Below are 15,177 nucleotides of genomic sequence, written 5' to 3'. Positions count from 1 at the left end.
AATATTTATGTTCCAGAAACTAAGTGCTTGAGATATATATATATATATATAAATGAAAGTCTCCTGTTAGCATGGCGTGCTAGTGTGATTTATAATAAGAAATATATATAATATATATATACTTGCTATGTATGTATTTGATATATATACTTGACACACAACTATACTTGACATATGTGAATCATAATCTATAGCAAATGTGTGTGTGTGTGTGTGTGTGTGTGTGTGTTTGATCTCTGTCCCTGTTTTTAACACACAGCTCTTAAAAACCTTGGTATTTCCTACGTGATGAGAACCATAAAAGTGTCTTTTGTTATGTTAATGAGGAGATTTTGGCCCACATCTAAAGATGGCAAGGAGGGGAACAGAGCTGGAGTTTGAGATAATTACCAACAGTCAATGATTTAGTTAGTCATATCTCAATAAAAACTCAAAGGTCAAGATTCTGAGAGCTTCTGGGTTGGGGAACCAAAGCACATCCACATGTCAACGTGCCGGGCCCCAAACTTCGTAGGGACAGAGGCTCCTTTGCTCAGGGCCTCACCCTGTTTATTTCTTCATCTGGCTGTTGATTCGTATCCTTTAATATCCTTCATAATAAACCAGTAATCTAGTGAGTGAAGTGAAGTTTACTGAGTCCCGTGAGCCGCCCTAGCAATACATCGAACCCAAGGAGGGGGGTCATGAAAATCTCTGATTTACAGCCAGTTGATCAGAAGCACCAGTGAGAACCTGGCCTCATGATTGACATCTGAAATGGAGGCCGTCTTGTGGGGCTGAGCCCTTAACCTATGGTATCTGATGCTACGTCCTGGTAGATAGTGTCAGGATTGAGTTAAATCTGTGGGACGCCTGGACAGTGTCCACGGAGAGAGAGCAATCCATGAGGCTATATCTGGAGGAAAAGCATTCCAGGCAGTGGGAATGACAAGAGCATAGGCTCTGTGATGGGCAGGTCGCTGGGGCATTCCAGGAACAGCAAGGAGTTAGCATGGCCTCCCCCGAAGTCAAACACCTTCCATCTCACGACTCAATGATCCTAGAAGACCTTGAAGTCCTGGGCATTCAGGTGGCAAATGGGAAAAAAAAAAAAACCAGGTAGACAAGATACCTATCCTTCTTAACTCTCTTGAATTGGAAGCCACAGATGTATTTCATAGGTTGAGAACATACCACATAGCCATACTTAGGGGAGTCTGGAAATGAGAAGCTAATGTGTGCTCAAGAAGAAAGGAATATCGTTTTGGCTGAAGCCAGCCTGACTCTAACACAGCAGCCACTGTGAAACTATCTGACACTAGGCAGGAGTGTCTCTTTGGTGATACTAGAGTTAGAGAGAAGAGAAATTCAGTCTTTAATCAATTAATTGAAGAATTTACAGACAACTCCAAGCAAATACAGGTCCCTGATAAGTAATAAAGCAGGTGATTGATTCCAAACACACCTGATATTTCTGCAGTCAGTGTCTGCTTTGATAGACATAAAAACTCAAAAACAAGAACTAAATATTAAGCTTCAGCAATGGTGTCCAGCCACATTCTTTCTGGTAACCATAAATGTCACTGTCCAGCTGTCTAGAAATATGACAGCAGACACCATCGGCTTGTTTGCACACTGCCAAGCTGGCAGGTAGATGGTTACCAGGTTGACGGTCCCTTTGCTCACACTCCGTTCGTTAAAGCTGTCTTTATCACCGTAGGTATAGACCAGTTCCCTCAGAAAGCACTCCAGATACGGACTGTAGCTATTTCAGGAGAAGAAGAGTAAACTTCCCCAACACTGGAGAACGTGGGCAGACTATTATTGCCGACTGAGCATTCAGCTTTTAAATGGTGTCCACTTTTCTAGCTTTTCTGTTGCCTGTAGTCATTAGAGTTGTGGCTCTCTCATAGTTTGATAAAACCACCTCACACTTAAGAGGAAAATAAGAGACAGAAAGTGCTGGCAGCACTCCAAGAACAAGAGTCGGCGGCCAGTGACAATGGAGATTTAGGCAGCAGGGCTTCTGACTTGTCCTGTCCAAATCTGAAAACTGGAGTGTTTGTCAAAAAAGAACTCTATTTGTGATGTTCAATCCTTCTCGGCCTCCAAACTTGTCAGCTCAGTGTCATAATCAAAGCATACAGATGAGAAGGGACAGTGAAAAAGTGAAAACACATGGATTTTCTAATAACCAAATTCTCTTCAATATGTCTATTCAGTACCTGAGCACATTCAAACAACAACGACTTCTCAGAGTGAAATCTGAGCTGGTTAATGATCTTGCGACATGAGTTTTATCACTATTTTGCGGTACGATTTTCTCAGGAATCACAGAATCTGGAACAGATGACAAGACAGTGAGAAGTGGAGACAACAGCCTTCAGTAATTACATGTCTCTTTTCTATCCAACTCCATTAGTTTTGTTTTGTTACTAGGCAAAATTCATTTTGGAGCTGAAGAAAAGATAGTTTTTCTTCTCTGGCTTTCATTATAAAACTTCTTTTAAGTTAGGTTAATAAAGTTGAATTTCACTACAGTGGTCATGGATTTTTTTTAATCAATAAGATAAAATGCATTAAACATTTTAGAAACTAACAGTGAAATATGGTTATTCATGCCAGCGTATGTTTTTTTAATTACGTAGTAAGATACAGAGAAAACAGTAAATCATTACCAACATCTGTGCATTTAGAAATGCTACCAAAACAAGCGAATTGGTCCACCCCTTCTACTGCCCCTTTTAACCTGCTTTTAAAATTATCATTACCTATCATTCTCTAAATAGTGGTGACTCATTTTTCTTCATTCACAACATTAATTATGATATTAAAAAGGTGATACATTAATTTGTAAAGTAGAATTTTGCTCTGAAGTCTTTTGTGATTATCCTATAAAGTATTAAGCTTCTGAGAGCCCATGCTTGCTGTAAAACATTTTTCAGACAATATAGAAACATTGAGCATCAACAGTTAAGTGGAAGGAACACTTTACACAATCCCATACCCAGGAGGCAAGGATGTTAACATGTCTGGAGTTTATTACTCCTAATTTTTTTCAATGCAGATAGATGAACAGAATAATAGATAAATATTGCACATGCTGTTCTGCAACTTGCTTTTTTCAATTAATAGATTTAAGTATCTCGTGTCAGCCAAATTTCTAATCAAATTATTTAGTGCAATAAATAATGTAAAACTACTCCAAGTATATTGATGTAGTTAATTTTCATTAAGGACAGAGTTATTCTAGAGAGTACAGAATAACCAGGACTTTATGGCAAAGGAATTCTCTGAACTCTGAGCTTTCTGGCATACATGGACCCTTTACAACAGGGTTTCAAATGCCACATCAAATCACAACAAAAAGTCATGATTTTCTTAGACCAATTATTTTGGTTCATACCTTGGAAACCTCCGTTCTGTGTTTGAACAGCCCTTTTTCTAGGGGACGGGCCCAAAGGGATTAAGTCCTGAAGGTCATCACAGCCTAAATTAGTCATCCAAAATCACTCCCCACCTTCCTGAGTCTCTATCTGCTGTTAACACTGCCCTTACTCTGAAAAAAGCAGAAAAACCTCCAAACCATCATTGTCTCTCCCTCCACAAGTTTTTATCTCAGTGAAATTACCATCCACTCAGTCTCCCAAGCTTGAAATCTTGAAGCCATTCTTACCTTCTGCCTGTCATCCCCCCAACCTTACCTCATCAGCCATCCAGTTACGCCCCAGTACACACTTCCTCATCGGCTCTCCAAGCTCTCTCCTCCTCTCCCTTACTGCGCTGCTGTGGTGGCCAGGCCGTCAGCATCTGAACTCCTGCAACAGGCAGGGCAGTGTGTGCAGGGAGGGGGTGGGGAGCTATGTGAGCAAACCAGGGAGAGTCAGAATCCCGTCTTCACCTCTTCTGCACATGCGTGTCACCTTGGACACGTTACTTACTTTACATGCTTGATCACTTGTCAAAAGGGAGTACTTAATATAAGGCATCCAGAACAGAAGCGAGTACATGGGAGGTCTTCATGAAATGTCTTTTCCCTTCCTTGACCTTTCCCCACACCCGCCTATCTTCTATATAAATTGTTCCTTCAAATAAGCGCAATCAGGTCACTCCCCTAGTTAAAGACTCTCGCTGGCTTCCTATTGCCTTCAGGCAGAAATCTGAATATTTTATCATGGGATAGATCTTCCATAATCTTGCTTCAACTTACAGTGGGGAAGCTAGGACACTCCTATGTCATCATATTTACCTTTCTCCCCCCAGCACTCTAGTATGTGGCTGAATCCACAGCAGATAATAATTAAAAGTTTCATAGATGGATGCATGCGTGTACAAAAGATGGACAAATATACAAACACATGAATGAATACATTTACAGGAAAACAGGATTTAAATACCTCTCCCTCACATTCTGAAGAACTTAATAGATCTGAATTTGCAAGTTTTAGGAAGCTAATCACTCCTTCCCAGGCATGACTGCTGTCTCCCAAATATTCTGGCTAATAACTAGAGGAAACTCTTCCCATTATAGACAGAGTACATGATTTGGCTCAGATTATAAATCAAACTGAGCTAGGATGAGATGATTTCACAAACATTTACTGAGCAGCTGTCAAGTGCTGAGCACACTGTGGGCGGTCTGAGAGCTCTTAAGGAATGCACACAAGTAATATGGGTGCGGAAGAACTAACTAGAAAAGGGGACTGTGGTGTCGTGGTTACGGAGGTTGTGAGGTGGTGATGGTGGGGTTCTGGGAAGGCTTCGCACAGCAAGAGGAGCCTGGCTTCATTTTGAAGGCTGAGTATGAATATAAGGAGGTCATTTAAACTGGGGTGGGATAAAGAAGAAGGCTTTCCAAGGGGAAGAAAAAGCATGCCAAAGATAGAGAAATGACAGCTAGTAAGCACCAAGGGTTTTGCCACTAGCTCATCGTGGCTGTAGTTTGGAGAATATTTAGCTGAGAGACACATTTCAAAATAAAATAAGAATAGCCAGGTTGGAGAACTTGTGGAAACAAAACTAAAAGAGGGCTAGAAGGTGGGAAATGCTCCAGGTGATCTCATTCATTCCCATAGACTGCCTTTCTTTCTTCCTCTTTCTTCTTTCTTTCTCTCTCTCTCTCCCTTTCCTTCCTTCCTTCCTTTCTTTTCACTGAGGTAGTCAGTTACAATGTGTCAATTCCTGGTGCACGGCACACTATCTCAGTCATGCATACACATACATATATTCGTTTTCATATTTTTTCATTCAAAGTTATTACAAGATATTGAATATAGTTTCCTGTGCTATACAGGAGAAACTTGCTCTTTTTCATCTATTTTTATGTATAGTGGTTAACATTTGCAAATCTCAAACTTCCAAATTTATCCCTTCCCACCCCCCACCATAGCCTTTAAATACTGCTTATACACACCTGACTTCCTAAATTTTTCCTCTTGCCCTGACTGCTCTCCCAAACTCTAGCTCACGTAATTAACCCCTCAGTCATCTCCTAAATGGAACTCGTCAGCCACTCTGCCCCAAGTGGGTCATTCTCAAAGGGATAAATGTATCTCCATCCTCCGGTTGTTTCTGCCAGTCACCTGGGATATCCTACATACGTTCCTCTCCTTGTCTCCATTTCCGGTTGATTAACAAGGTCTGTCAATTCCATTAGCTTAGTTCAGTCCTCTATCATTTTTCATGAGACCATTATAATAGCATAACTAATATTTTCTCATCCCCTATGATCCGTGCAACTTGAATGATCTCAGTGTTTCTCAAGCTGTAGCCCACTGAGCACTGGAGATACTCAGTGGGGGGGGAAAAAAAGGCAGAGTCGCTAACCCAGACGACTGCAACAGAATCTTTGGGAACTCTTCAGGGTCCAGGAGTCTATAATCTAATGAGGCCCATCTCCACCCCTTTCTGCCATGAAGATTAAAGAATCACCAGCTTGTGAGGCAGAGTAGTCTAGAGGTTAAGAATGGATACATTGTGCCAGAATACTTAGGTTGGAATTCTTGCTGTGTGTCCTTGGGAGTCACTTAACTTTTTCTGTGCTTCCGTCTCCTCATTGGGACAACTTGGATAATAGTGAACTAGCTCTTGAGTTGTTGTGAGGATCACATGAGTTAACACATTAAGTGGTAGCTTTGATTGCTTCTCACCAATACTTCTAGTTCTCCTCTGACTCCCAACACATGGGGAGCATGTCCTTCTCCACCGCTGGGGGCGTTCAATGTGCTCGTGCCGTTTACTCAGACCACTGAAATGTCGGTGCAGCAATGTGTGTCACTTCTGAAGGGAGCAGGGAAACGGTTCCCTCTTCTCTGTCCACCCATTTCAAAGCAGGTGCTCCTTTCTGCTCTCTTCATTATTCCTGTCTTAGCACATTTCCTGTGTCTTTCATACTATTCGTTATGCTTGCTTATTCACTTATTTCCTGCCGTTCTCCAGCACTAGAGAGGACACTTCAGGGGCACGTCTCTCTTGTTCATGGTTTTTATCCTCATAATTAAAACTGTCCCTGGTATACAGCAAGATTAATTTGGGGAAAATGGGGTGGGGCAGAGGAGGTAGAAAAGAAAGGGGAAGGGAAGGCTGTCTTGGAATTAAATTGAGGTCCTTCTGAATACAAAATTCTACCCTAAAATGACTATTCCCTAAAGAAATAGAGCTTTTCTAACAAAAGTGATGAGAATTCTGAAGAGTCATATCTGTTTAATGAAATGATGCTTTATTACTTTCAGAAATGATATAAACTATAAATAAAGCTATAAGTATCTTCCTGCCAAAATAGGTAAGTCAGTAAAAATGCACTTCAAAATAAACTTTTATTACAAGGCAATGCATTGTAAACACAAAAAATCTTGAATTTGAATTACACCTTTAATTTTGAACAGTTCACTCAATAAAAATCTCGTGTACTGGGTCCAAGTGATGACAAATGGTAAACTAATGAAACGTTCCCATGGCTTAAATAAACAAATTTAGATCTCCAAGGAAAATCAAAGCCAAGTGCACTTGCACAACTCCAGAATGATATGAATGGGCTAGAACCTTCAGTGGCTTATACTTGACCACTTGTATCAAACTCTGAGTGTCTTCTGAGTGACACATTAGTCTACATGTTTTCTAAAGGCCAAACACTGAAACATACAGAATATCCTTCTTGAGACTTATTTGTTAAAGAGTAAGAAATCTGAGATACAAAGGAACAAAGGGACTAAGGACATAACCCAGTCATTTAAAGAGGAGTTCTCTCTGGTGATTCCGGGTCAGGTCATTCTGATCAACCTTGTGCAAGCTTTCTTCCTCATTACTCCTGCTTTCTACATGTAGAATCATGTACCATAACTAGAAAGAACCATTGTTGGTTATCTGCTCAACGTCTTCTTTCATTTCCTGCAAAGGCATAAAAAGCAAAAACAAAAAACCCTATTTGCCTGGATTCCCCAAAGGCACGCATAGACCCTTCTGTTTGGAATCTTTGGAAGGAAAGGTCTTAAACCAACCTGTGTAGTGAGGAGACCCAAAGAAGTTCAGAGACATCCCTGATCCAGGAAGGATCCAGCTTCCCTACTTTTGTCAATTAGCTGTTACTAGGAAGATGCCACAGAGGACAAGGAATGTACATTAAGTTTACGGCTCCCTCTCATCTCTCTTCTCAACGAACAATTAATAGAATCCAAATCTTTTTCAAACATCTGGTGTTCTCCTTTGTAAGCAAAAGGCAAATTATACTAGATTCAACCTCATTTCCTCTCTGTCTTCTAGAGTTTTTTCAGACATTTTTTAAAACCAAAAGAGAAATAAGTTCTTCAGTCAACCACTGGCAAACATTTTTTGAGCATCAGTCTTACGTTTTCACAGTCATTGCTGTCTGGTGAGTTACACATGAGTAATAGAATTCTGCCAGTCTCTTAGGCTCAAGTCAGCTGCTTTTCCTGTTTTCCGCACTCAGAATGAATGAATGAATAAATGAATGAATGAATGAAAGTCTGAATGCTTGTCTAAAGGAAGGCAACTGTTGTTTTTCTGGCTAAACCTCAGCTAAGACTATAAAAGTTTAAGGTGATGCACAGAAATGCAATAAAATAGAAAGAACCCATGTATATTGTTTTAAATGTTTATTTGCTTATAAAAAAAGAATGGAAATAGGTTTGCAAACACATATCTGCACGTACAAAGTAATCCATGTGGTTAAGGAGGGAAAGCTCTGGAACGTACTGTGGGATGGATTGTTCATCAAAACTGGATCTCTTTGCATCAGAATCAGTGGAAAGTCATTATTTTACATGTCAAACAAAAATCTATTTTTACAATCACCGAATTCAGAAAGGTCATATGCTAGCACATATTCCTGGATACCAGTGGAGCTAGTTACCAAGTGATCTCAGAGTTGGACATATCAACTAAGCAAGAGGTAGTTTCTCTGATCATGTTCCTTTTTTCTGTTCAGCAAGGTCATTCGTACAGGGGACAGGGATAAATGGCATAGTCATTGAATTCCTTTGAATTCCTGTTCTGCTGGGACTGTATTTCCCTCAAACACAACCACACCTGTCTTGCTGCTTCTGAGGACTTGAGATCATCTAACACAGAAAAGATTCCAGAGCTCAAACTTTTTTGCCGATTTTTTGTTGAGTGTGCCATTAAAACAACAAGGAGAAATCAATCCTACGGTGTCATGGAGGAAGGGGATTTTTTAAAAATATAATTTTTTGTTGATAATAACAATATTCAACACACCCAAGGAGGAGATGTAGGCTGGTGAAACGAGCCCCCAAAAGGCAGCATACAAACCACACAACGACATTCTTCTTGACTAAGTTGCCTTAAGAGCTTTTGCGGTTGGTCTTCCAAGTTCTCCTGAGACTATCAGATCCCGGAGCCCCACAGTTCCATGGCTTCCAGCTCGTCTTGAACAGGGGTGAATTCTGGCTGATCAGGATGAGAAACTAGAGAGGAAGAGTGGGGGTGGGGACTTGATAGAACCCAGGAACCATAAATTGATATCCTCTCCTCATATGGGTCCACAGAGACATAGTGTTGGTCACTAAAGTACAGAGATATCCTGCTTGGGGAGAGAGTAGTAGCTACCTTTATCCCCCACGCTGCTTGCACCTTCCGCACGAGGTCTCAGATGGTTAGTGAAAGGAGGACGGGACAGATACACGGCAGAAACCGTTAGCAAACGAGCATCGCAGCCAAATGCTTAAATATTATATGTTTTATTTACAAAAGAAACCCTGAAATGTCAGCAGAATTATGCAAGAAAAATAAATTTTAAAAACCAATCTCATGTTAGAAGCCCAACACCAGGGGACAGTAGGGAAGGGAGGTGATCAGAAGAGGAAGGGGTAGGAGACTGGTCAGGGAGAAAGATGCCCATCCCTGTGGGAGGGGACAGGAAAGAGGAGAAGGACATTGAAGTAACTATTCCTGGGCCGTCACCTAGGGAAGGCTGAGATACCTTCCTGGTAGACAATCTTATACCTACACTCAGGCTGACATGGAGCAGTCAGTTCCTGACAACGGACACATGTGATTTGCTTATGTTCCAGTATTATTGTTGTATGTATTTGGAGCAGGGAGGGCAGGAGATGTGGCAGTGGGCAGGTAGGGAAGCAGGTGAGGCAGGGAAGCGGCGTGCCCATTGTTAGGGGCAGAGGCTGGGTGTGGTGGTCAACAGGACAGTTCTGTATCTATAGCCAATTGCCCAGCCCAATGTAATCAGAGTGGAAGAGTTCTACGTCAGTGCTGGTAATCATTGTAAGGGATCAGATCTTCATAAGGGACAGGGAGATTTGAGAGAACAGAGAGGGAAGAGATGAACAGAGAAAAACATATCAGCAAAACTTTGACCAGTCCCTCTGGTAAATAAGGTTAAATTTCTTCTAAAGCAGAAAATTTAAATTCACTGACTAATAAGTTCATTGCCCCAAAGCCTTCTCTGATCCTCTCTCTTGATGCTTCCAAGAGTGACTATGTTAGAAAACGTCCCATTACCCAACCCTCCACATGCAGACTGCAGGGGTTTTTAGGAAGCATACTCTTTTCAGAATCTCAGTCCAGTAGTTAGTAAGAGGCAAGGACAGCATGGTCACTTTTGTTTCTTAAAATTATCCTTGGTCACCTAACATGCATGTGGTAGGCAGGATGTCACCCAATGCATCTTCAGGGCCCTCCTAATTACGGGGGAAGTTCTAAGTTTGAGGTTTGCCCACAAGAGTAACATTTATGGGACATCTTGGCCATACCACAGAAGTTACACAGAATGAGAGGCCCAAAAGAACATTCAAACGTGTCCCTCAATGATCAAATACAAAGTCACAGGTCAAATCTGTGTGGATTGCCATTTAGACACAAGGAAGACTTAGATGTGGGATTATTTTAAATTTCCTCTGAAAGGGTAACCTGTACAGCAATTTGCACTTTATAGAAAATGCCTCTGGATAAGTTAAGTTGGTGAGCACTCAAGCTCTGCTCCATGCTCATAACAGGTCTACTTTTCATAGCATCCCCACCATTATGGGCCTAAGCATAGTAAGACTTTGCTCAAATCCCACAAGAGGATGACACTTACCTCCCACGCCGTAGGCAGAACATGAAGAGGGGTCGCAGTATCCAGGCTGGCCGGAAGGACCTTGTGGCCCAGGCACCCCCAAGTGACCTGGTGGACCCCTTGGTCCAGGAGAGCCAGGAGGCCCAGGGCTTCCTGGTCGACTCTCTCCTGAAGGTCCTAAGAAGTAGTTACAAAGGAGAACAGTTGGTCTTTTACCACTACAGGGTGACTTCCGTCAACTAACTTGTACAAGAAGCCATCTTACACATCTTGACATCTAGGGTGATCTGCCTCTCTCTGCTCATTGAGTTCTATTCCTAGGCTGAATTTGCAGGACAGAGAATCAGATTGCAATCACACGTCCTCGTGGAGATCAATGCTTTTAATCAGCTCAGGAAACCAGAAAGCAGAACGTATTCTTCTCTATCACCTCTTGGATATTAAAGGGAAAGGAGCATACCACCGTCAACCTTGTTTTCTTTATGGAGCTTGTTTCCCAGTGGAGGTTCCTGATGCATCCAACGTATGGGCACGCACACACACACACATACATGTGCACACACACAGGAACATACTTGATCTCCCCAGATAATTGAGATAAATTAGGTATGAAAGAAATTATCCTGGAGAAGAAAAATGAAAAGTCTGAAATTGGACCCAATATATGAATCCAAAATTCCTTTAGGTTAGCTTATAACAACCGAGAACTTGGATTGAGTGAAAATGAGAGGATTAAAATTTTTGTGAATTTAAGAAGTATGTCAGGCTGTGTGTGTGTGTGTGTGTGTGTGTGTGTATGTTTTGTTTTGATTTAGACCTAGATTCCAACAGTATTTAAAAGGTCTCCTTCAACAAGAACCAAAATGAAAATCAAATCAGAAATAAGTACCACCAAATATTTGAAAAGTGTTGTGACTCTCAGATAAATTCAGTTCCACTCAATAAACATCCACCAACCATTCATTCTGTGTAAAGCATTAAGCTAGATCAGTCCCTCATATAATCTCTAACAACAGGAGTATTTATGCTCAAGGTCAATCTGTTGCATTAGGAATCACTCCTACAAAAGTATTTTCCAAAATCATCATTAGGTTGGAAAGGAAAATCTGTGAAGCATTTAATTCAATACGGCCAAGACTGGGATTATAAATACCCAATAGGACTGCAAACTTATTCTAATAAATGAGTATGATCATCGATGGACCATTCTAAAAGCACATAATAAAATACACAAAACTCAAAACGTACACAAAACTCACTGAATAATACAATCAAGGTGGCAGAAACTATGAATGCTCATCAAATACTCATGAGTTCCTCTAGACTTTGAGCCTCCCATACAGTTCAGGTGGGGCTATGTGACTAGTTCCAGGCAGTGAAATATGAGTGGAAGTGACACCAGTCATCTTGCACTCAGAAAGCTGATGTGCCTCCTTTATCGTTCTCCTCAAGGCCTTTTGTTCCAAAGTGTGGGGGAGGGGACTCACCCCACCCACATCAAACTTGGGTGAGGGTCAATGCACTAAGCATTTGGGGTTTATTTGTTACTACAGCATGGCCTAGCCCAGCCTAATTCATGCAACCAATAAGATCCCAGAATATGCTATAACTTTGAAGGCTTGTGTGTTGGGAGGCCCCTTACTAACAAACTAGCCTTCCAGTGAAATGAATGAGAAACACAGCCATTCCAGTTGGACACGAGGACGTAATATGGCCATTTTCCTCAATGTCAAGTGAATGTAAAGATTTAGGATTTCCACCTTGCAGTTCCCTGTGAGGTAGGAAGTGTTACCTGCTGGCCCAGGGGGACCTCTTGGACCTTGAGTTCCAATGCCTGGATTTCCTTTTTCTCCCTTCACACCAGTTAAACCTGTTTTTTAAAAAAGAAAATAGAAAGTTCCCCTTAAATTGAAATCTGGATAGTTCCATTTTTCTGGATTTCAAAAGGACCTCTCTGATGAAGACAATGATGAGGGTTGGTTTGGGGTTATGGTTACCATGGGACTTCTAAATTCTGACACTGGTGACTTATGCACAACCACGTACAGAAGGCTGGTTCTGTATCTGAGCATGGCATCTGCATTTGTAATACTGCAAGTTTATTGTCCTCCCTCCCACTGAAGTGGCTCAGCCTGCCAGGAACTGGCCTGTGTCTTTGCACGCACCAGACCATTCAGCGTACGCAGTTGGCACTCCATGAGTAACACAATAGAAATCACAAGTGGACGTGTCTAACATTTTCCTTTTGGTCCACCCTGTAATATATCTGCAAAAGGCATGAATTATAATTAGGGCAGCAAAGTTCTAAAGAGCGTGAGTTTCCATTAAAAACTTGGAAGCTTCAGGAAAGCCTGTGTTTGATTTGGCTGATTCAGCCCCATAAAAATCTAAACCTATTCATGTTTCTTTTCCACTGAACAAACTTCTTATTCCAAATAATTTACAGTGCTATTAACAAACTATACATTTTCACAGGCAGAAAAACAAAGGAACATATATGCAGACACCTCATCATTAAAACAGGTCCTATCCCAAGATTGCTGGACAGGTGAGAGCATTGCTACCCTGAGACCCAGCCAGTCAGACAGAGAGTTGCATCAGACTGGGATCTGGGTTACCCTGGCTCACATCACAGAAAGTCTCTGGTGTCTATTTTTCATGTACAACAATACTTTGAAATAATAGAATGCAGAACTGCATCTCTCTGTAATTACAAAGAAATTATGAGTGAAGCAGCAAAGCCTAGCAGATGTAAATAAAGGAAAGTAATCAATTTGATAGATGGCAGGCGTGCAAGTGATCAAAAGTGTTTGAAATTATAAATAACTTTTTCCCCCTTCTAAGTGTAATGCATATTCACTGTAGACAAATTAGAAGACACAATAAACAAGGACTCCAGTCCTAGAAAATAATCACTTTTAACACCTTGGTTTGTAACTTCCAGAAAGAAAGGTGTTGATACGGTATTTTCTCTTGCAATAGCAGCTTCTTATGTGCAGCCCCTTTGATTTGAAGTTTTGATGTCTGCTGTGTTCCTTGTGACCACCTCTTGGGGTCAAGGTATACCTGTCATCTTTTAAAAAGCCCTTCTTCCCTGTTAGTGGTCCTCAAGGCTGCTTCACTACTGCTCTGCTTCCCTAACACCCACGTCTATTGCACGTGGCCTTGGTGGAGTTTTCTGAGCTCACAAAAGATCAGGACTGCAGGGAGAGGGCAGGACACTGACCACCAAACCTCTGACCTCCTCTTCTGAGCCCGACTTTTCTCCTAAGGACTAATAGGAAGAGAGTGATTTTTCAAAACCCGACCCTAGTTTAAAAAGCACAGAACTTACACAGACTAGTTAACATTTAATACTCAATTGCTAAATCAAGTTGTTTAGACAGAAAACCACCCTGAGTATGCTGACTGGGTGTTATCCAATTAGTTACTGATTTAGCTAATTGGGTAATAATTCGAGTGAGGACTTTTTAAAATTGGAAGTAGGTGCTCCCTGTCTTGCAAATGATTGTGTCCTAATGTACGTCTGGAAATCGAGCAGAAATTGTCTCTTCTTCCATGAGAACTGGAATCACTTTCCCCACAGGGAATCACTAATTTTTAAAGAATTGGAGCACAAGAAAATACACCGATGACTAACACCAAGCTGCATGGTGACTCAGAGACCTCCCATGACCTTACGTTACCCAAAGCTCAATGTTAACGAATGGCTTCTCTGGGATCCTCCACAAGCGGAAGACACAGGAGATTAGGCTGAACAGGACATCCAGGAAAGTATCCTTGGGAACAAACCTCTGATAAGAGTTTCCTGGCCTATCCTTTGCTTATTCACAAAGAAAGCAAAAGGTGGAAAAGATTGGGGAGTAGAAAGTCTGGTTGTTCTAATTTTCCAGTCATGTGGAGAAAACCAAGTGTTGTTTGGTGTCATCTGCAATACAAGTCAAGGTAAGAGGAAAATCCTCACAAGAACATTCCAGTCCCTCAATACGCCTTAAAAAAACAAACAAACAAAACTCTAAGGATACAGTAATACATTAACAGAGAATTTTAGATTTTATTATCCTTGGAGTTATGTTCCAACTACATGTAGGCTAATATACTTTGTCTATGTCTTCACTTCTGTTTCTTAGACTGAAGGAATACTCATGTCCTTGACAACTGAACTTGGTTGTAAATCTTTTTTTGGAATGAAAAAAAAAAGCATGTTAAAAATCAATACTTAAGTATTGAAGATGAGGACTGAAACTGAAGGCTAAGGTTAACGACCTCAGATCTCTAAAAACAAAACTGGATATACTTTTGGTAAGTTGGACCTAATTAATAGGAGGGAAATCAAATATCCTAAAATGTCAGCCTCTGACTGTCCATGAGATGACAATAAATTCTGGGCAGAGTCATTCTTTATACACAGTTATCACTCATACTAAGGGCTCCCTCACACATCTCTTTTGTTAGAATCCAAGGTGGGGCCACCTGGTGTGAGAGGGGGTCACCAGAGCTAAGTACCAGCATCCTTTCCACAAAGGCATGGGAATTCCAGAGTTCATAGGATATTCCCTGCTGAAATATCCTTATTACCTTGGCTGTCTCCATAAATACTCCTCATTCTTCAAGACTCAACTCAAAGCTTCTTTACAACCATAACAGGC

At 41.1% G+C, this 15,177-nt stretch overlaps 1 protein-coding gene across 3 annotated transcripts in view; it reads right to left on the bottom strand.

Moving 5' to 3' along the window:
• Nucleotides 1-8,075: 8,075 nt before the first annotated feature.
• COL14A1 (collagen type XIV alpha 1 chain) overlaps nucleotides 8,076-15,177 on the bottom strand; it is a 184,328-nt gene continuing 177,226 nt past the window's right edge. For 2 of the 3 annotated variants that reach the window (XM_015245407.3, XM_015245409.3), the window contains exons 46-48: nucleotides 12,321-12,398; nucleotides 10,550-10,705; nucleotides 8,076-8,921 (exon numbers count right to left, since the gene is read on the bottom strand). In XM_015245407.3, coding sequence (XP_015100893.1) covers nucleotides 8,842-8,921; nucleotides 10,550-10,705; nucleotides 12,321-12,398 — 314 coding nt within the window. In that variant the 3' untranslated portion in view covers nucleotides 8,076-8,841. Of the gene's footprint in view, nucleotides 9,750-10,549; nucleotides 10,706-12,320; nucleotides 12,399-15,177 lie in introns of all 3 variants that reach the window. The other variant, XM_015245410.3, reaches the window with a different exon arrangement.

This window comes from Vicugna pacos, chromosome 25, assembly GCF_048564905.1.
Source record: "Vicugna pacos chromosome 25, VicPac4, whole genome shotgun sequence".
In the NCBI taxonomy this organism is placed as follows: Eukaryota; Metazoa; Chordata; class Mammalia; order Artiodactyla; family Camelidae; genus Vicugna; species Vicugna pacos.
This window is presented reverse-complemented; position numbering and strand designations above follow the sequence as displayed.